This window comes from Micromys minutus (assembly GCF_963924665.1).
Source record: "Micromys minutus genome assembly, chromosome: 6".
Lineage (NCBI taxonomy): Eukaryota > Metazoa > Chordata > Mammalia > Rodentia > Muridae > Micromys > Micromys minutus.
In genome coordinates, this window is record NC_137975.1 from 208,067 (window position 1) to 231,087 (window position 23,021).

Genomic DNA, 23,021 nt, shown 5'->3' on the forward strand with positions numbered 1-23,021 from the left:
ACCATTTATGTTAATAGATATCAAGAAATAGTTATTTCTGTTTCCTGCCATTATTGCTTTTTTGGGTTGAGTTTTGTCTGTGTTTTTTTCTTCTTTTAGTTTTCTTGTTTAGGAGTTTCCTTGTTCTTACTAGGCTGTATTTTGCCTCATTGTATTGGGTTTTCCACCTATAATTCGTTGTAGTGCTGGGTTTGTGGTCAGATATTGTGTGAATTTTGATTTGTCTTGAAATATCTTCGTCTCTCCATCGATGGTGATTGATAGTTTTGCTGGGTATAGCAGCTTGGGCTGGCACTTGTGCTCTCTTAAGAAGTGCATGATATCTGTCCAGGCTCTTCTAGCTTTCATAGTCTCTGTTGAGAAATCGGGTGTGAGTCTGATTGGTCTGCCTTTATATGTTACTTGACCTCTTTCCCTTACTGCTTTTAGTATTCTTTCTTTACTTTGGGCACTTGATGTTTTTACTATTATGTGTTGGGAGGTATTTCTTTTCTGGTCCAACCTATTTGGAGTTCTGAAGGCTTCTTTTATGCTCGTGGTCATCTCATTCTTGAGGGTATGGAAGTTTTCTTCTATGATTTTTTTGAAGATATATACTGTTCCCTTAGTTGATACTCTTCTCCCTCTTCTATTCCTATTATCCTTAGGTTCGGTCTTCTCATTGTGTCTTGTATTTCCTGGACATTTTGGGTTAGGAGCTTTTTGTTTTTTGTATCTTCTCTGGCTGTTTTGTCTATGTTTGCAATGTTGTCTTCTGCCCCCGAGATTCTCTCCTCGATCTCTTGTAATCTGTTGGAAATGCTTGCTTCTGTGACTCCTGATTTCTTTTTTTGGTGTTCTGACTCTAGGGTTATCTCCTTTAGTGTTTTCTTTATTGTGTCAATCTCTGTTTTAATTTCCCTCTTCCATTCCTTTATTTCTTTGGTTCTATTTTCCTCTCATTCTTTGAGTTCTTTGAGTGTTTTTCTTGTTTCTTCTTTAAAAGCTTCTGAATCTTTTTGCTTTTCTTCCCTTTCTTGTTTAAGTAACTCTATCAGCGTTTTGAGGCATGATTTCAGGTTTGTGTCTTCTTTTTGTGGAGTGTTTGGAGTTCCGATGTTTGCTGTTATGGGAGAGCTGGGCTCTGGTGTTGCTAGATTGTCTTGGTTCCCTTGGGATATACTCTTTCTCTTTCCTCTTGCCATTTTGTTGTCAGTGATATGTTCTTACCTTTCCCTTGTTTTTGGTCTGTGACCCTGGTTCTCCACTGGTTGAGGTGTCAGATGGGTCGAGCCCTGTTTTATGCCTCAGAGTTGTCGGGTGTGAGCAGAAGTTCCAACTTTCTGTTTCTGTTTGCTGGATCAGGCTAGGCAGGGCAGGGCAAGGCAGGGGGTGCACTTTCCTTGTGTACTCCACAGAGATCTTTCTGCTCCCCTGCGGTCTAGGTCTCCCACTCACCAGCTGCTCAGCCTCTATGAGCCACTGTTCTGCCTGGCAGGTAGGCCAGGCTCTGCTCTGTGTCTGGAAGTTGCCTCCGGGTGGGAACAGAAGTTCTAATTTTCTGTTCCCAATCGCTGGATCGGGCAGGGCGGGGCAAAGCAAGGTATGGTGTGCACTTTCTGTGTGCACTCCGCAGAGATCTCTCTGCTCCCCTGCAGTCTTGGTCTCCCACTCACCAGTTGCTCAGCCTCTATGATCCGCCGTTCTGCCTGGCAGGTAGGCCAGGCTCCGCTCTGCCAAGTATTCATATTCATTGAGCACAGTGATGAAGCGCTCATTGTTCCTTAGTATGCATGTCTGAATTACAGGTTCAGTGATGTGTTCTCTGATGCAAACGGAAAGCATTAACATTCCACTGGTTATGTTTTCTTCCTTTTATGTCTCTCTCTTGTGAAACTTGTCCCATGACAACAATACAAATTCCCAATTTACTCTGTTCTATAACATACAACAAAACAGGCTCACAATAAAATCTGAAGCATTAGAATGTATGACAAAACCATGTTTAAGATTTCCTTAAGCATCATTAAGCTCTTGTCATTAGATTATATTCTTCCAAGAGTTTACTCTCAAACACTGTCTTGAAAAATTACTTGACTTATTTTTGTATACTTCTATAGTTACTTTTCATATCTTAATGTTGACTTAAATTTTTTCACTTGATTAGAATTGAATACTCCGGTATATACTTATTTGATCTTTTTGATTTTATTACTGCAAGTAATTACAATATTTTAATGTTAAAAATTATGGAATGGTAACAGTCACAGTCGAGGGCATTTTTAGTCAATCATCTCTGGAAATACTATCACAGTCACAACTAGGTCTATATTTTATTGATTAGTTATGCACATCTTAATCTGAGAGAAGTTAAAAGTCAAAATACCAGTCATACTCACAAGGATTGATCAGAGAAATCTCCCTCTCCTGTTGCCATAAATCCATTCTTATTTATTTTTTGTTTATCTATTTATTATACTTTATCCTTGTTTTGTGTGTACATTTTCTCAATTATTGTAACACAATAGGCAGCATCCTTTATTTTCTGTGCCAATACATGCATTGCTCTTTTTACAGTATTGAATAGAAATCAGTTTAGATCAGTTTAAGTGTCACCTACTTCATTTCCTATGGCTTCTTTACATCTCACTATTTGAGCTAAGTATACTTTATCACTCAGGCATCTATGGATAAACACATTTTACCAGTTTATATTTATTTGTGTCAGGAATGTAAACAATCATATTTTAAATACCAAATGTCACATTCTTATTGATTTCAAGATCTATTACTGAAATCAGCAAAATGATTTCTGTTGGGACATTCTTGGGGACAGGAGTGTTGGATGATGTGTGAATTTATTCTGCTATTGCTGAGCTTTCCTTCTTAATAAGGTTCTCCAGAGGCAGAGCACAGACAGACATATTTACAGTTAGAAACAACTGTGTTAAGTTTGGGATATAGTTTAGCAATGAGCAGTTTGGCATATACTTATCAGGATGAGAGGTTACATTTCCAGATTCTACATGAAAAAGCTCAGCAGTTGTGATGGCCCATCTGTAATTCCAGTACTCAGGAGTCAGATACACAGGGTCACTGGAAAAACTTGTTAGGTAGGATAACATAGTTGGTAAATTCCATGTCGACTGAAAGACCTTGCTGTAGTAATGAGAAGAGAACAATGGTGATGCAAGCTATAAAAAAACATGTGCACTTATACATATATAAACACATGTATTTACATACATCTAATATACAGAGAAATGCAGATAATATGAGAAAGTCAGATAGACTGAGAAATATATACAGAGAGAGAAATAGAAATGAGGAAAGAACTCTCTACTATTGGTCTTAGAAAAGCAACTGTAAATAATGCCCTTTGCATTTGGTTCAGTCTCAGAAGACTTTCTGGTATGATATTGACACTGCCACATATTTAAACATAGGTTAAGAAAACACCATTTATTCTGAGGCCTTGGGTTATAACTTAAGAGAGGTTACAATCATTGGTCTACCTGATGAAGTGTGAAGGGGGAAATATTTTATATTTTTATTTGTAGAAAGAAAATGTTGTGAAATATTAAGGCTCAAGGCAATGATTACTAGACAGTAAAATTGACTCATGTTGGCATTGAAGGTATCTTTGATCGTGATGCCAGGTTCTTTTCCATACTGGATCTAAATAATGTCAGCTCCAAAATTTCTCCAGGACCTCACAGAAACTTCTAAGACAGGACTACAGATAAGGTTCAGTTGATAGAGTACTTACCTACTTTTCAGAAAACTCTGGATAGTATATCTTGTATTACACAAAGCAAAATTCCCTATGATATGTCTGAGACAAGCTCTAGGGAGATGAAGTCAGAAAGATCATCAAGTCAAAGTCACTCTTGGCTATATAAGGAGTTGAAAAAGTGCCCAGTTAGCTTTGTGAGTAAAGGAACTTGCTAAATTTGATAACCTATGTTCATTTTCTTTGACTTTCATGAATACATTGTGGGTGTCTATATATTTCCCCAAGTACAAATGTGTACACACACTTTCTCTGTCTAACATCTATCTATCTATCTATCTATCTATCTATCTATCTATCTATCTATCTATCTATCTATATCTATCTATCTATCATCAACCTATCATCTATCTATCTATCTATCATCTATCTATCTATTATCTATCTATTTATATGTTGAGACAGGGTTTCTGTGTGGCATTTGTTGTCTGAAAATTCATTCTGTAGATCAGACTGTCCTTGAACTCAGAGATTTGTCTGCCTCTGCCTCCCAAGTGTTGTATTAAACAAATGCACTACCATGGGTCATCTGGTTTATTTATTTTTATTTTTTCAAAAGGAGACTTTTTTTCTGTGTACATGTATGCCAGGCATACCTGATTACCGAGAGGGACAGAAGAAGGTAATAGATCCCTTGAAATTGAGTTTCAGATGGTTTCAACCCTCCCTGTTTATGTTCACAACAAAATCGAAGTTTGCTGTAAGCATAGAAAGAACTTATCTCTCCTGAGGCATCAATACATCCTCTTAAAAGTTTTATTTTTAAAAACATTTGTTTATTATCAGTCTAAAAAAATGAATATTTGTAAGACTACTATAAAATCTACTCACAAGAACAGCATTACTTTTCTAAGAATACAATTTTTTATTTGACTTTAGACGTTTTTTTTTTTTTTTTTTTTTTTTCTGATTAAATGCACTGAGATTAAACATTGAGTATCAGTTGGGAAAATGACTAGTCCTGGACCTTAGTCATCTGTGTTTTGTAAACCAAATATACCCTCAATAAGAAATATTATTAAATATTTCTTATTTAATAATAAGACAATTAAATAAAATAAACATTTTTGCTTGAGCCTGCCACTTTTATAGATAGTGTCTCATGCATTTAGGCTGGCCTAGGGCTCACTCTGTATTAGTGGATGATTATAAACCGCCAATCCTCCTGATTCCCCATTTAAAGTAAGAAAAAAAAAAAAAAAAAAAAACACCTGGAATTTACCAGTATATCCAGATTTTGTAGGGTTGGGAATAAAATACAGTTCTTTGATGTTAGCTAAATTTATCTGAAATAACCCTCTACACCTATACATACATATACTCATAAGCTCAAGAGTCAAAATATTTGTTTACCTGGTGGTCCTCATGCCACCCCTGTATATATCACTAAAAATGATCACTAGGATCCCTAGACACATTACATTTCTTAACACACAGGTACAAAATTTGATTCAGCATATGTTGAATCAAATCCTCTACCTTTTTGGACCTTAAAACCAGATTTTCAGTGTCTCCTTGATCATGTCATCTACATTAAATCAAGACAGAGAAAAAATAGCTTCTCAAAAACCCACATAAACTATAAAGGCATGAGTTACCTGAGAGGATAAATCACAGTCATGTGGCTCACTGGAAGTTGTAAGTGTTGCCATCACTAGCAGGAAAAAGAGTGATGATGTATGAGATATGCTGTACATCACAACTAATACAAGGAGGGCAGTGGCCTGGAACTGGGCATGCATGCCACCACAAACAGGGAAGCTCTGTTCCAAAAGCAGTTGGCTGTGGAAAGTACAATAGAGAAGGACTCATTTCTCCATGAGCAGCTGTGCTGGCATTTTTGGAAGAAATAACAGCTCTCGCAGAAGCTTTTATAGGAGGTAAAAAATTCTTTTCATCCAAGTGTCATCCTTCCCATTATAACGGTTGAAGGGAAAGTAGGTCTTACCACATGAGTTTCTGGACATGTTTGTAACTATAAAATGTTCTGAATTTCACTGGAATCTGTTCTAACAATTCCCTATTCACACTTGAATTTGTTAATTTGGGTCTTCTCTATTTCTATTTTTGGGGGAGACTTTCAAACATTAAGTTTTTCAAAGACTCATCTTTCATTAATTTTATGTAGTTTTCTTGTAGTCTCTATTTAATCACTTTCCACCCTAATCCTAATTATTTTTCCTGGATTTGATATTGACTTCTTATTTTTCTAAAGTCTTAAAAAATCATTAAATTGTTTATCTAAGACCTGATATTCTGATATGACTGCTTATTCCTTGTCACTATACATTTTTCTCTAATATCTGAATGTCTTAATTGTGTTTCAGAACACCTGGTTGATTATAGCTTTGATTTTGGTTGTTTCTATGGATTTAAAACATTTCTGTTCTGCTTTCTTCATGTTTTTCAGTGATTTTTTTTAATGTAAAGAACAATTGTGCACTCAATATACTTATCAGGTAGTATTTTCATATTTTTACATTTATGTAGCAGTTAATCTAAAGGAATAACCTATTCTAACTTGCTGTGTAGGTATCTCCATGATTGAAATTTTTGCCGTGAAAACATTAGGGCCTGAGTTTGTATCTCAAGAACTTATGTAAATGCCAGTGATTATGGTGGCCCACGTGTACTACCAGGTAGGGAAAGCAGAAGGAAAAAAAAAAAAAACTGATGGCCAATACTAGTTATATGAAGATCTCTGTCTTTGATTGAGATGGAGTAATCAATGATGACTCCCAATATCAACCTCATACCTCTAATTGCATGAGCATGCACATGCACCTCAACCCCTGCTCATACATGAGCTGACATACATGCAAACACATAATACATACATATGTGCATAATAAGTACAAGAAAATGGAAAATAAAAGCATATATGTTATCTTCCAAAATATTTGTATTTTCTAGTTTTTTTTTTTTTTTTGTGCTGTTGTGTTCTACTCTTATTCTAGTAACCTCTTCAGATGCCCTTAGAATACCAACAACAAAATAGCTTCCTAGCTTGATTGCTGAAAAGGAGTCAAGCACCATAGAAGAAGCTAGGGTAAATTCATAGCTTGAGTTGACACTGTGCATTAGGCCAATATGTGTGTCTTTATTTAGTACTTAAAGCACTGATCACTAGGCTGCCCATTTAAAAGATTACTAGACTTATACTTGGAGAGCTAATATACTTCCAGATTTTGATGTGTAGTAGAGCTAGTGTTTGAAGCTAAACATGTGCAATCCTCCACTAACTACTGTTTCTGATAATCATGGAACCCAAGCTAAGCTAATGTTTCTTACCTGTCAGTGTCTATGGGTTAAATTGAGAGACAAGGCAAACACATGAAAAACTAAATGAATATCAATTCGGAAAGATGCGAGACAACAGAGTACTGTAAACAAGTAGGTGGTGAATATGGGGTAGAGACACTACTTTGGGGACTGTGTAAAATTGTTTTTTTGTTTATTGTTTTTTCTTAACCTTTGGCTATGAAAATTCAATTTGTCAACATATATATCTGTAGCAGCAGTGACCACTGAGACCTTAATATAGTTTTATTTCATTATACTTAAAGTATAAGTAAATTGTCAAACTGGAAGAACATAAGTAACTCCCCACAGTGATTTCTGTTTGTTTAAGCAGTTATTGACAATCTGTAGATTTCCCTTGGTTTCAAGTGTTGTTACAGAAAAAAAAATCATATTTTTTTATCTCAGCGAACAGACAGATAGATATGTATGCAGAATATAGCTTTTATAATCAATGATTTGATTGTAAAACTTATCCTAATAATAATACCAATCAGATGTAATTTGAGAAATCTCATAATAAATATTAAATTACAGTTCAGTATTAAACAATTTACAGCTTATAAAAGGATTGTCAGAGGAACAAAGTAGAGTATCAAGAAACTGATTGTGCATAACCATCAATCTCTTTCTATAATATCTTATTTCTTTTTGTTGTTTGTGTGTGTGTGTGTGTGTGTGTGTGTGTGTGTGTATGTGTGTGTACACATGTGTTTAGATCTGCAACTATATGTGATTAATTTTAAATGTTATTTCTTATGTTTTGTATTATAAAGTCACTCAGTCAAATGGACCTCACTGATTTGGATAGCCTAGTTGGCCAGAGACCCCGAGTATTACCTGTTTCTTCTTCTACCATGCTCGGAATACAAGGACATGCTAAAGCACCCAGTTCTTTTATACAGATTTGTTGCCCAAACTCAAATCCTCATACTTGAATAGCAAGCTCTTGACCCACTGGGAAATCTCTTGAGCACATTTATACAGGTTTTGATATAATACACAAGTAGAAATATTTGTCATTCTTATACATCAGTCTGGTTTGTTTTTATATTGTTGAATCCAGCAATATGGGCAAGGTAGTTTACAAAATAAAGCATTTAACTGGACTTAATTGGGTGTATGGCTTCAGAAGATTAGATTTCATTAAGGTGGAACAGTGGCACAGCAGCAGGAATATTTGAGATCTTAAAGTCACAAAACTAACTAGCTAGCTAAATTAAATAATTAAACAGTTGGTGTAGTGAGAAATTTTTGAACTCTTAAAACCCATTCCTATGGCACACCAATTTTATCAATGCCACACCTCCCAATCCTTCCCAAACAGTGCTACAAAAAAAAAAAAAAAAAAAAAAAAAAAAAAAAAAAAAAAAAAAACTAAACAATCACACATGGAAACTATATGGAACTTTCTCATTTAAACTACCACATTGTATTCTCTGGCTCCTGTAGGCTTCTAATCATATCACTTAACACAAAATGCATTTATACCAACTTCGAAAATCTCAACAGCTATTCACAATGTACACTTTTAAGTTCCAAAGTCTCTATCTTAATTGCTATAAATTGACACTATAATCAAGGCAACTGTAAAGTGTAATGATATTGAACTGGGGATAGTTGATAGTTTAAGAGGTTCAGTTCACTTTTATCCTGGTATGAAGGTGGCAGTGTTCAGGCAGACATGGTGCAAGGGAAATAGCTGAGATTCCTGTGTCAAAATCCAACTGCAGACTGGAGAAACAAACTCTTCCACATGTGTAGAGCTTCAAAATAGGTACACATAGTAATGTACATCCTCCAACAAGAGCAAGCCTGTGCCAACAAGGCTCTAATTACTAACAATGCCACTTCCCATAGGCTAAGCATATTTGAACTACCACATTCTACATCTTAATCTCCAAAGGCTCTTTCAAACATATGAGTCTATGGGCACTGTACATAGCCATAGCTTAATGCAAAATTCATTTAGTTCAACATGTTCCAGTGTATAGCTATCTCAACAGTGTTAGAAGTAGAAGTTTGAAATCTCTTTTACTATTTATTCAATCACTTAATCATAATTTCCAAAGTATGAACAAAAAACCAGCTAGGAAACCTACAAACTTTGCTTATCCATGTCTGATGTAAAAGTACTCTTCATATTTTCCAATTTCTTCCATCTTCATTGGCTACAACAAACTTCTCTCTTTAGGATGGTTCCATTCCTTACTAACAGCTTTGCTCAGCAGGTATCACATGGCTCTGACATCTCCGACACATTTGGGTTTCCAAGGCAACTTATGCTTTAGACCTTCTTGTTCCAATAACTGAGATCCACTCATGAATTTCTGGGTTTCTCCAAGGGACTTGGATCACTTCATCAGCACTGCTTCTCTGAAGTACTCTAGACTCCAGTTAACTCAAATCCACTGATGCTTATATTCTTGGTGATTATTTTATACTACTGGCTTCACTAATTTTCTGGAGTCTTCTGCTATAATGAGGCTTCCCCAAAAGTGTCTTAGAGGCTCTCTTCATGATGCCAAGTGTCAACTTCTTTGCACAATCACTTCAGTCTTGAGATATTGCAAATGAAGCTTCATCTTCAAGAGTGACATTCTCTGGCCTATCATGGTGCCAAGCCTCAGTTGTTCTTCACAACTCCTTCATGCTGTCAAAACCAGGACCACCTTGGTGATTTGTACATATTACAAACTATAGATGTAACACAAGATACAACCTTTGTTATATCTCTGGAACACAGCTATTTTGTTATGTCAGAAAATACTTTGTAGTAGATTTCATCACAGTGATGTTGGTCTTTTCTTATTGACTACTAATTTCTTATAGCTTGCTACACAGGATCAATTGTTTCCATAGATGATTCTATTCATGAATTCTAAAGCCAAAGCTGCATTGCCAAAGCTGCCCAGTTATGATGCTTGCTGGGGCTGAAACATGGCTGCCTTGGTTATTATACTTTTTTCCATCTTTCTGTTTTGAATGAATTTACGCTCCACCTAAACTTGTCCATACTGGTACATTATGGGTTGGATGACATGAAATTCATATATCTGCATGCCTGTCTCCTGAGACTTGGGATTAAAAGTGTGGTCCACCCCACCGGACTAAGCATTTCTCTACTTGGACCTTGCTCTGTAATAGGCTGGTCCTGAATTCATAGATCTGCTTGTCTCTGTCTCCTGGGATTAAAGAACTGTATCTGAAGGTAAGGCTCTCATGGCAGCCATGACTCAATGTCTGGATCAAAACACTATGTCTTCCAACTGCAAAATCTGGACCACAGGCATGTCCTACATTCTGAACTGTAGTTTATTGCAGATTATGAGTCCTCATAACAACAATAACTAGGTAATAACAGCTAACATAATATAACTGTCCCTTGTTCAAATGCAAACACAAAATCATTAATCTTAGGTGGAGAGCTTTTTGTGAAAGGTTCACCACTCCCTTCATTCCATTTCTTGAACACAGGATTTAATTATAATATCTTACTTCTATTCTCTGATTTTTTATCTCCCACTAGGATTTCCCTTTGAACATTCAATACTTTCTTGTTCAAAATTTCATAATATTTATTTTCCTATAAAAAGAAAGGAAAAGAAAAAGCACAGAAAGTCCTGTCAAAGCAATAGTCCATTTCCTGATCCAATTTATTTATTCACTAATTACCTTTCTGTTGTGCTAAACTATCATGACCAAATTAACTTACAAAGTAAAGCAAGTAATTGGGTTTATAGGGTTTGATGTTTGCAGTCAAAGTGAAGTCATAGCAATAGGAACGTCAAATATTTTAAATCTCAAAACTATCCTCAGAAGTCAGGGATATTACTCAGTATGGTCGGAAACTTTTGAAGTTTCATAGCCCACCCATGTGACATACCTCCACCAAGGCCGTATCTTTTAATCCAACTCAAGATGCTCTACCAACTAACATAAAGACAATGAGGCCCAAACTACCTTAGCAATCTTCTCCTCAAATGCTGTCATTTTTTTTGAAAAGTAGAAGAATACATTTTGTCATGTATTTGTAACAGGCCATGTAATAACTCAGCATCCCCTTGAATACAAGGCATATTTTGAATATCATAGATATATCTCTGAACCATGCAAGAAAACAGTTAATTTTTTTCTGATTGATATATTACTATATGGTGACATCTGTGAATAATGCTTCAGAACCATATTATACATAATGGGATACCTGGTGTAGATCTACACACAGAGATTCCTCTTTCTCATATCAAGTCACTGGGCTGAATAATATAATATGCAAATAAATATTTAATGGCTAATTGTATGACTGCTGTTTTATTGTTGTTTTGTGTATATGTGCATGTTTGTTGGTATGTGGGTACATGTATGAATTCAATCTGTGCATACATGTGGAAGCTAGACACAAATTTGGGTGCCATTTTTCTATCAATTTTTTTTAGGTATTTCACCATTTTGAATGCACTACATTTGTTATGTTGATAGTCTAGGCCAGTGACTCTCAGGGATCTACCTATACTTGTCCTCCTCTTACCTCATTTCTGGAATGACAGGCAAACTAACATGCACTCTCTCTTAAGCAAAGCTATTTAGTCTTGGGTACATTAGTCAATAAAGAGTCATATTAGAACAGAAATAGTGATGAAACTGGGTCTCCAATGGTGAGACTGAATGGGGCTACACTGACAAAGTGATAGAAGAAACTTAGTAAAACAAGTAGAATCAGCAAAATGTTTCAGTTCTCTGCATCCATCATTACCAATTATGTTGAGGAATTCGAAGATACTTATGAGACAGCAATAGAAAGAGGCATGAAGATATTAGAGTTGGATAGTTGGATGGACATTGGGTTTGAACAGTGGTGAATAAAATATTATATATATATATACATATATATGTATATATATATATAAGCATATATTTTTTCATATTGCACCTACAATATTATTATAATATTTTGATGCTATATTATAAAAGAGCACATAACAGACTGCATAATATTTAACTGAGTATCTAATATATACATTACACATATGTACAGTTGCCACCCATAGGCTGCATTCATTCTGGGGCAGTTGGGAATAATAGTAGATCATTGCCAGATCACATGTCTAGAGCTTGGGAACTCCTGCATTAGAACTTTCCACAACATTAGACATTGAATCAGAATGCTATTTTTTAGAGTAGAGGGCCGAAATATTACTCATTGCTTGTAATCTGTCTTTGAAAATTGTATATTGGTGAACATGTAACCAAAGAGCACTAATTAATAAACTGAATTATTAGAAATTGCTTTGTGTTCGAGATCCAAAGGCACAACGAGCAATGTGACCACACTCAAAATGAACACACAACTGTGATACAGCTTTCATTTCCATCTTACCAAAGACAGAGCATAATTGTACTAAAGTGATTGAATTAATCAATTCACATAAATAAATATACAGGTTTGAAAAATTCATATCAATATAAGAAGAAACATTAAACCACTGAATGAGCAATGGTGCATGGACTACTTTTAGAACCAGGTTAGATACATAAAAAATAGAAATAAGTTAACTTGTAATAGATGATTAGGTGATAGGTAGTTATATGATAGATAAATACACACACACATAGATAGATAAATAGGTAGAGGATAGATGATAGATAATAGATCACATAAAATTAGTAGATGACAGAACATTGCTGGATATATGATAGACTGATAGATGGTAGTAAGAAAGAATAAGTCGGGAAGACTTTGAAAATAAACTAACCAATGAGCTATAGTTTTCAAAGAATTACCTCTTTCTTTGGTATTTATTATTTGGTTTGCTATTGGGCTTGTGATACCTGTAAAATTAATGCATAATGTCTGAAATATGATTTAGCATGTGGGCAATAGCATCACTCCCTCAATATCCCTTAGAAATATAAATCTCATGAACATCACAACCATTTCAAAGCTGTCCATTTTTATTTCTCATTCTATAGCATCTCATTAATGAATGCTAACTCTTTTTACAGTTTTATTACATTGCTGTATATTGACATTTTACTGGCTAGCTTCATGTAAACTTGACATCAAGCACGAATCCTGGGAGAGGAGGCATCCTCAATACAATTGAGAGAATGCCTTTATATTATGGCATTCTAGGTGAGTCTGTGGGATGTTTTCTTAATTAGTAATTGATAGGGAGAAGCTCATTGTGAGTGGTGCATTTCAAGTCTGGTGGTGGTTTCCATAAGAAAGTAGGCTGAAGAAGACATGGAGATCAAACCACTATACAACAGCCCTCCGTGGCCTCTTTATGAGCTCCTGCCTCCAGGTTCCAGCCTTGTTTCATTTCCCATCTTGGGTCCCCTTGATTATGTACAGTGGTATAGAATTGTAACTCAAATAGACCGTTACATTACAACTTGCAGTTTGGTTATATTTTCATCAAAGAATAATAAAGCATAACTAAAAGAGAAATTAACATTTTTGGAGTCTTTGGTGAATATTCTTTGAACAATTTTCACAGTATGAATTTCTATCATTTTATTTTAGAAGTTAAAATTCAATGGATTTAGTTTCTTCACTAAATTTTACTAAAGTATAGTAATATTTCAAAATATCTAATCACATGTTTTCCTGAGAATGTAGTATGATATAAGAACTATTCCCAAGTTAGAAAAACATTTAAGAAAATAATTAAAACCAAATCAAACTACTTCTTTCTTCACCTAATATACTGAGACACAAATGTAAGGAGATGAAATAACTTTTCCCAGGTCACAGAAAGAATTTATGGGAAGAATTAATACAGAACTTCTGAATATTCTGTTGTTTCTTTTTAGTTTGAGCTAAATCATGCCAATGACACTAATCTTGCAATTTACAGTTAATAATAACAGTTGCCTTCAGCTTGTTTTCTGAACAGTGCTCTGTAATAGAAATGCTGTGGCTTATTGCTTTTTTTATGGGTCTTTGTGTCCCAATCTGTAAAACTAAGAGGGTAGAAGAGGGCAGAAGCCACACAAATTCTATGCTTAGTTCCTTTTCTGCTCTTAGACTCTATGAAGAATAATGTAATGGTGTGGGCAAGGTTCTCAGGTGGCAAATGCTTTTCAACTCTTCCTGTTTCCTCTGCTGCTTTATTTGTGAGGATGTTCAGAATTAAACTGCATATAAAATTGCGATAAATTTTTTTCCACATTATCAGAAGTGCCAAATATACTCCACTGAGTGTCTTGTAACTTTGAGATTTACTTGTTTCTATTCCTGTATATCTGTTTGTTGGTGTGTATTCCTGTGTACACTGTGTGTTTAGTTGCCTTAGAGGACAGAGAGGTTAATGGATCCCCTGGACCTGGGACTACAGATAGTTATGTGCCATGTGACATGGACCTATGGAAGAGGTAAACTCTTAACTGCTGAGCCACCTCTCCAACCTGCCTTACCTTGTTGTCTATGCAGAGGACAAGATCTGGTTGACAGTTCAGCATAACAACACAGAACTGACTCAGGTACAAGGTTCCAGCCCTGAGAAGCCCTATTCCATGACCTTAAACTATGGTGGCAGTATGGAGCAGTTGGAAGCTCTGATTGATGGCTCTGAACACTGTGAACAGGAGGTGACATACCACTGTAGGAGATCCCGCCTGCTTAACACACCAGGTAAGGTACCATCTTTCTTCAATAGTGTATTGAAATCTACAAGACAATATTCTGGCTGTACATTTTTTTTGGCAGAAGCTAGAGTCTTTGAAGAATTGGGAACCTAAGTTAAAAAGATATAACTGCAAATGATAATTTTCTTAATGACTGATGTGGGAGGCCCAGTAAATTATATGTGGTACTAGTACTGGGGAGGTAGTCCTGAAGTATGTAAGAAAAAAATGCCTAAGGAAATACGGAATGAACCAGCTCAAAAGTAGTGCTCCCCTATGTCCTTTGATTCAGCTCTTGATTATAGAGTTCTGCTCTGACATCTCTTAATAATGGAGAGTAATGTATAAATTATAAGCTTTGCTTCTCAGGTTTTTTTCAGTGGTGAAAATATCATAGCAATTGGGAAGATATCTTTACCAACTCTATATCTAATGGAGAGCTAGTATCCAAAATATACAAAGAACTCAAGAAGTTAGACACCAGAAAACCATATAACCCTAATAAAAATTGGGTTCAGAGCTAATCAAAGAACTTTCAACTGAGCAATATTGAATGTTTGAGAAGCACTGAAATAAATGTTGAATGTCCTTAATCATCATTGAAATTTAAGTCAAAATGACCGCAAGATTTTATCTTATACTAATTAGAATTTCTAAGATCAAAAACTCAGGTGACAGCAGATGCTGGTAAGGATGTGGAAAAAGAGGAATGTTCTTCCATTGCTGGAAGAACAGAAATTTCTGTCAATTCTAAGAAGTTCCAATGAAAATTGGAAATTGTTCTACCTAAAGACTGAGCTATACCACTACTGGGCATATATCTGACAGATGTTACAGCATATAACAAAGAAACATGTTGCCTTTGTTCATAACACCCTGATTTTAATAGCCAGAAGCTGGAAACAAACCATATGTACTTCAGCAGAGGAATGGATCCAGAAAATGTGGTACATTCACACAATGGAGTACTACTCAGCTATTAAAAACAATGGCTTCATAAAATTGTCATGAAAATGGAAGGAACTTGAAAATACCATCCTGAATTAGGTAACCCAATACAGAAAAGCACACATGGTATGTAGTCACTGATAAGTGGATATTAGACCAAAAGCTCACAATGTTCATGTCATAACCCACAAAGCACATGAAGCTTAAGAAGAAGGAAGACCAAAGTGTAAATGCTTCAATCCTCCTATACAGAATAGGGAGCAAAATAATCAAAGGAGGTAGAGGGAGGGAAAGAGAGAGGAAGGCATGTCAGGGCAGGGGCGGGGCAGGATCAGATATTAAAAAAGACAAAAGAGAAGTACAGAGGGTCAAAAAATGAATAGAAACACATAGGAGTGGGGAATGGGGAGCTGCAAGTAGCCACCAGAATGTCCCAGACGCCAGAGACGGGAGAGACTCCCAGGACCCAACAAAGATGACTTTAGCTGAAATACCAAACAAAGAGGAGATTCAAGGTGAAGAAATTAGCTCCAGTACATAGGCAGAGGGCCATCCTCACATCTCATTTTTTTTAACCCAGAAATGTTCTTGTCCCAAGGAAAGACAGGGATAAAAAATGGATCAGAGACTGAAGGAAAGGCCAGAAACTACCCAACCTTGGGAACCATCCCACCTGCAGACATGAAACCTCCCAATATTGCTGACTGACTGGCAGACAGGAGCCTGGTACAGCTTTTCCCTGAGAAGTTTTCCCAGCACCTTACCAATATAGATGCAGAAACTTGCAGACAACCACTGGGCTGAGCCCAGGGACCCCAATGGAATAGGTAGGGGAAGAACTAAAGAAGTTGAAGGATATTGCAACTCCATACTAAAAACAACATTAGCTAACTTGTCCACCCAGAGCTCCCTAGGACTAAATCACAATCCAAAGAGTATACATGGAGAAATCCATGGCTTCAGATACATATGTAGCAGAGGATGGGCTTATCTGACATCAGTGGAGAGGGAGGCCCTTGGGACTGTAGAGGCTTGATGCTCTGGCTTAGCGCAATCAGAGTAGTGAGGTGGGATGGTTGAGTGAGTGGGAGAGCACCCTCATAAAGGAAGATCAGAGAAGGAATGGGCAATGGGATGGGGGATTTGTGGAGCTCTAACCAGAAAAGAGATATCATTTGAAATGTAAATGAATAAAATGATTAATAAAAAAGAAACTCTAACTAAAACATTCAACCAATGGTATATCTGACAAGAATTAAACCATATTGCACTTGCTCACTCTGTTTTGAAGAGAGATATGGTCCAAAGAAAGCCAGGAGTCTTGTTGTTGATACTTAGGTCCTGTATTGAGTGTATACATGTCTTAGTTTCTTCAGAAAGACACCTTGGAAATACACATCTTAAAGAGTGTTGTGAATGAAGAGGGTTGAGAGAAATAGCATTTGAAGAAAGAACAAGGACAGTGTGGTAGCTAAAAATTGTTTTAGGGAGATGGAAATTGGCATCAGAAGGTATCAAAGATGCCATTACTTACACAGAAGAATAATGAGCTATATCTAAATTCAAGGATATCTAAAGAAAGAGCAAAAGGCAAAGAGACCACGCAAGATAATCAGATGCTACCATTTTCACAGAATTTATGTTCCCTGAAAAATTGAGACATCAATGTATATGACTCTTAAAGAACATTTTCGTTTTTAATGAAGTACTTGTTTATTAGGATGGAGGTTCTCTGTAGTGAATGTCTGTTTTGAACATACTATGTAGCTGAGATTAAACTTCTGACTTCCTTGCCTCTATCTCTGAAGTTCTGGAAGTACAAATGTGCTCCATCATGCTGACTTGTTTTTTTGTGGTCCTGTCCATGAAAGTCAGGGCTTTTGGGCATATGTGGAGAACATTATACCTATAAAGCAAATGCCTAACCCTATAGTTTCACTTCAGAAAAAATAAACACATGGTTAAATCATTTTAGATTTTTCCTGATACTATATTTGTAGTGAATAAAAAATAGATTATTACATATATATTAATTAACTTTCTTGCAGTTATGATGTAACATCTAACAAAGCATCTCTATGTGGGATTCCTGTCGGTCAATTTTTGTAGCCTTTTAGCACAGGTGGAAAAATGAGTATGGTCTGAGGCAACAAGAGAATAAAACATTTATCTGCCTATATCCTAGAGGACCAGGAAACAGAGAGGAATCATAACATTTTGCTTGATCTTTTCCTTTGTTACCCTGGCTGGCCTGGAGCACTGTTTATAGAACCAGCTATTCTTGTACTCACAGAGGTCTACATATCTCTTATTCACAAGGGCTGAGATTGATCATTTGGGACACTAAGCCCATAGAAAGCTGTTCATTTCTGTAAATATTAATTTATACTAAGGCTATAATAGTATCAAGTATCTAAGAGAGTATCAATCACATTCTGTTGCAATATTCAGTATCCTAGGGCTTAGCATTTGTAGGTTTTGAGGGACTGTAGAACATAGACAGAAATGTCAGTAAAACATGAAAAGGAGACATCTTACACAGTATACTGCACTGTTTGACTAATCTAGAATCTTCAGGAGAAGATATTGTTCCACGAAAATGAATTTTCTAGATAACTATCATTTATCCCCTTTAAACAGCAAAAATGTTTTCAAAGAAATTTAACTGTTTGAAATAGAAATCTTTCTCTGATGGATTACATGCCTCTTGCCTTCTTAAACACATCATTCAGAACAGAAAATTGGACCTTTTTTTTTGGTGACTCAGGATCATCACCGTGAAAGCAATTCCAGGACTGCTATTGAATTCAGCCATGCTTCTCAGGCTAAAGAAATCAGTACTTCCTCACAGCAGTTCTTTTCCTGCATCTCAGTTACCACAAACTGCCTTACCAGCATAAGTGTCTGTGTTACCTTGGGTATTTCTCTTTCCCCTGATGATTAAACTGAATACATTTGCCATTGTAAACCCTTCTAAGGGATATCTGTCTCTAGGAATTACTCTCCTTGCTTTTCATTGCCTAGTCATTTTTAGTATTTGAATTCCTATGAAAAACAGAAGTATGTCTATTCTGACTTTGGGAATTCCCTAAAGAACATGAACTATCATAAACTTAGGTTATATGATTCCATTTAATTATATTATGAGTGCATGTGTGTGTGTATCCATACACACACACACACACACACACACACACACACACACACACACACACACACACACACATATACAATGCCCTTGGAAGTAAGATGTTTTAGACCTCCTAACGCCCGTCACTGAAATCACAGTCTTTTTTAAACTACTCTGTCTACCTGGGTGCTTGACAACATCTCTCTGGTCTAATGGCATTATGGCATTTTAGCTACAAAGCCATTTACAACTTCAGTTTCTGTTGAAATTTCTTAGAATGAATGCATTGTTCTCTGGGTTTAGGTTTACTTAGGAAGAACATAGATTTGTGAGGTTCACATTGGGAATGAGATCTTCATCTAGTCCTTACCTGACTTGTGCCAGATTTCATAGATTCTACAATTGAAATTCAACACCTATATTGAACCATTCTCACATCCATGGACGAAGCTTACTTGATCATAGTGGATTACTGTTTTGATGTTTTCTTGGATTTGGTTTTTGAGAATTTTATTGAGTATATTTGCATACCTATTCACAAGTGAAACAGATCTGAAGTTCTCTTCCTTTGTTGACTCTTGTTGTGGTTTAGATATGAGCACAATTGTGGATCCATAGAATGAAATAGGTAGTGTTCCTTCTGATTCTATTTTCTGGAATAGTCTCAAGAGAATTGGTATTAGGCCTTCTTTGAAGGACTGATAGAATTCTGCACTAAACCCATCTGGTCTTGGTTTTTTTATTTCTTCCTTGACCAAGTTATTATTGAGTAGAGCATTGCTCAGCTTCCACATGTATGTGAGCTTCCTGTATTTTTTTTTTTTTTTTTTTTGTGCTATTGAACAAGCCTTAGTCAATGGTGATCTGATAGGATGCATGGGATTATGTCAATCTTCTTGGATCTGTTGAGGCTTATTTTGTGATCGATTATATAGTCAGTTTTGAAGAAGGTACCATGAGATTGAGGCAAAGTGAGGAGCAGAGACTGCAAGAAAGCAATCCAGAGACTGCCCCACCTGGGGATTCATCCTATATCCTTATGTGGCACTCAGGATAAATTCCTTGGTTTACCATTGCAAGAACAGTGTGATTATTTTCAATGATGTTTGTCACCTTAAATTCTCCTGTGTTTCTAGGTGGAGTCAATTTACTTCCCAAGCAACACAGAGGTACCCAAGCAATGGATATTAAGTTTAGATTCTCATTTCACTGTTGGAAATCTTATGAGTATATAATGTCAAAAGGAAAATTCTTAACATTTTTTGGTGGTAGCACTGATAATACATCCACATATAGGAGAGAGAGGCGGGAGGGAGAGAAAGATACAGAGAGAGATCAAGAGAAAGAGAGGGGGGTGGGATGGGGAGGAAGAATAACTGGGAAGAGAAAGGGGAAGAAAATACTATAGCTTATAGTTTACTATTAACTGTGAGTCAGATGCCAAGAAACTTTAAAATGTTCCAAGTAACATGTTTAATTAGGTTTAAATTAGTAAGAAGATGATGTGGAAGAAATCTTCTTGTCAGAACATCTCCTCTATACTTTACACAACAGATAATGAAGAGAGAAAGTAAAGATGGCAAGATGAGAGAAATGGAAATAATCACCCACATGGTCATAGATGACATAGAGGTATCTTGTGGCTGTGGCTGTGTGTGAATGTCCAATTAGCACTTTATTTAAATTAATTCAGATATATACACAAACGTTTACAAACTCATACATTGTTTGGTGCCACAAAATGAGAGGCTCAACTCCTCTTAAACCTCACTCACTTAAAGCACACCACTGTTTCTTACATACTATCCAAAGCTCCACAGATCAAAGCAAATGGATATTTACAAAGTGTTTGCATCTGTATGAATTTTCTTATTGTGTAAAAAAAATAAAGATGGAGAAAGAAGAGTAGACAGGGCCACATTTAGTATGTTTTACGTTCTGCAAATTCCTGAGAAGTATTCAAGTATTATACCACACAGATTCTAGGCAGTAGATTATGGATCCCCAAAGGAAGTCCTTAGATATCTTTCCATTAACTAGTACTAGCTTGGTTATCTTCATTTAGCAATACTTAGAGGAGAGGAAAGACAAGAGAGAGGAATCCATGCATGTAACAATGTTTTGTTTTTTTCTTTTTTTCTTTTTTTTTGGTTTCATTCAGTTGGTGAATGAACAATGACATGCTTGTTTTCTAATTATTTCTCTGCAATTTCCATCCAGATCTACCCATAACTATCAGTCAAAGTAACATGTAATCTATCTCTGTAACTAAAGCTGTGTCCTTTAGAAAACCACATGGTGTTGTGTGATACTAGAATAAGTCCTGTAACTCTTATGCATTTTTCCATCTTCCCAGTTTGCCTCCTACTTCTTGACACAGCTTTTTGCAAGGCTAAGGCCCTTCTACAGAATATGTTTTTAGGGCATAGAAGTAGCCTACCTTCAGTGCTCAGCAGCCCACTTCACTTTGGGAGGAAGGAGCCACTTTTCTCTAGGTTAAGATACAGCCTGCCCTGACTGAACTTGAGCTGTTTCTCATACATTAGCACCAGCAGGTATTCAGCCTTTGGACAGATGTCAAGAAGGCAGGAAATAGTGATTATATAAAATGACATAGCACTTTGTTAATGAAATAAAAAGAACAGGTCAGTCAACACTGAATCTTTGGCCTCTCTAATGAATCAACTACCTTGTTAGTTACCTCCCTACATTGGTTATTTTTCTCCTCAATGTGACAAAACCATCTTACAGAGAGACCTTCCATAGTCTTGGTTTTTGGTGAAGGAGACATAGTCTATCAATGCAGGAAAGGTAAAAAGCAGATTATTTTATGAGAAAGATGCTCATAGGTGATCAGAAGAAAGCAGCCAGTAACAAGAAGTTTAGGCCAGAATCAGGCCTAGACTATGTATTCTTCCATACCTGAGTCTCAGCAACTCACACATTCCAGGAAGTTCCACCTCCTCAATGATCTACAATTTCCATCAGCACCCATATTTTTGAGTGACTCAAGGATGCTTTAGTAGATTCTCCTGACAACCTGTTTGTTTCAGACATACCATTGTATTTAGCTGCCTGACAAACAAGTTACAGAGGTCTACATCCATCTCTCCAGCACTAAAAATACAAGAACATACTACCATGTCCAGGTTCACATGTACACATACAATATGTAAGGGTAGAAATAATTCTGAAGTCCATGTCCTTTCACCATATGAAACCCCTGAATCATAAAACAATGCAATAAAAAGGGAAGCTTAAAAATATGACTCAAAAAGAGCATTAATGACCAGTGAGTGTTTGAAAATGAGTTCAGTATTCTTAGCCATTAGAAAATACAGATTGAATGTAAACCTACCAGAGTGGCTATTGTAAAGAAAATGTCAACTGTTACCAAGGTCTAGTGGAACTTAGACATTAAAGATGAGAATATAAATTGGTGCATATACTATAGAAATTAGTATGGAGATCCCTAATACAAGCTAAATAGAACTTTCATCAAGATCTATACTGTGAGAACATCCCTAAAAGTGCAAATGAAGCCCATTGAAGGTACTTCCATGTTCTCTGCCATGTTATTCACCACAGCTAAGATATGGATGTAATGTAGGTACTCAAAAACAAGTGAATGAATAAAAATGTATACATAATGGTGTTTGATTCATCTCAGGAAGATGGAGAGACTCTAGATATATTAAGTTTGGTGAAATAAGGGTGGGTCACAAAGACAACTATTGTATGTTTTCTTTTCCATATATAGTATCCAGATTATATTTGTATTCATATAATGTATATATGAACATATGGATTCTTACTTGAAATGTCTGTATAGAATTCAAAGGAAAACTATGTAGGAATATTAAAAGGAACAAAAGAAGGAAATAGAAGCATGAATGGAATGAAATTAAGGTAAACACGGACAAAGCTTACCTTAATGTGTCATTTACAAAATTGTCATATGAATCAATTTACTTTTTACAAATTAACATTACTCTCATGATTATTATAATGGAAAATATCAGGGCAGTACACTTGGGTCCTGGATTCACAAATCTTCAGAGTTCAAGGTCATCCATTGTTATACAATGTGCTTAAAGCCAGCTTGAGCTACATAAGTTCCTATCTCAATAAAAATAAAATAATGGTTATGTATGTCTTGTGTTCAATAAAAATGTATATATCAATCCATCTTTTCTACAAATCATGTTGTTCAGCACTAGTAATTCTTACTTGCAGGCA

The 23,021-nt window shown here is 36.0% G+C and overlaps 1 protein-coding gene across 1 annotated transcript in view; it reads left to right on the forward strand.

Annotated features, from left to right (window-relative positions):
• LOC308421673 (contactin-associated protein like 5-1) overlaps positions 1-23,021 on the forward strand; it is a gene marked incomplete at both ends in the record, with an annotated part of 467,964 nt that overhangs the window by 190,708 nt on the left and 254,235 nt on the right. Inside the window, one exon of the mRNA XM_080918125.1 lies at positions 14,511-14,711. Coding sequence (XP_080774251.1) covers positions 14,511-14,711 — 201 coding nt within the window. The remainder of the gene's footprint in view (positions 1-14,510; positions 14,712-23,021) is intronic.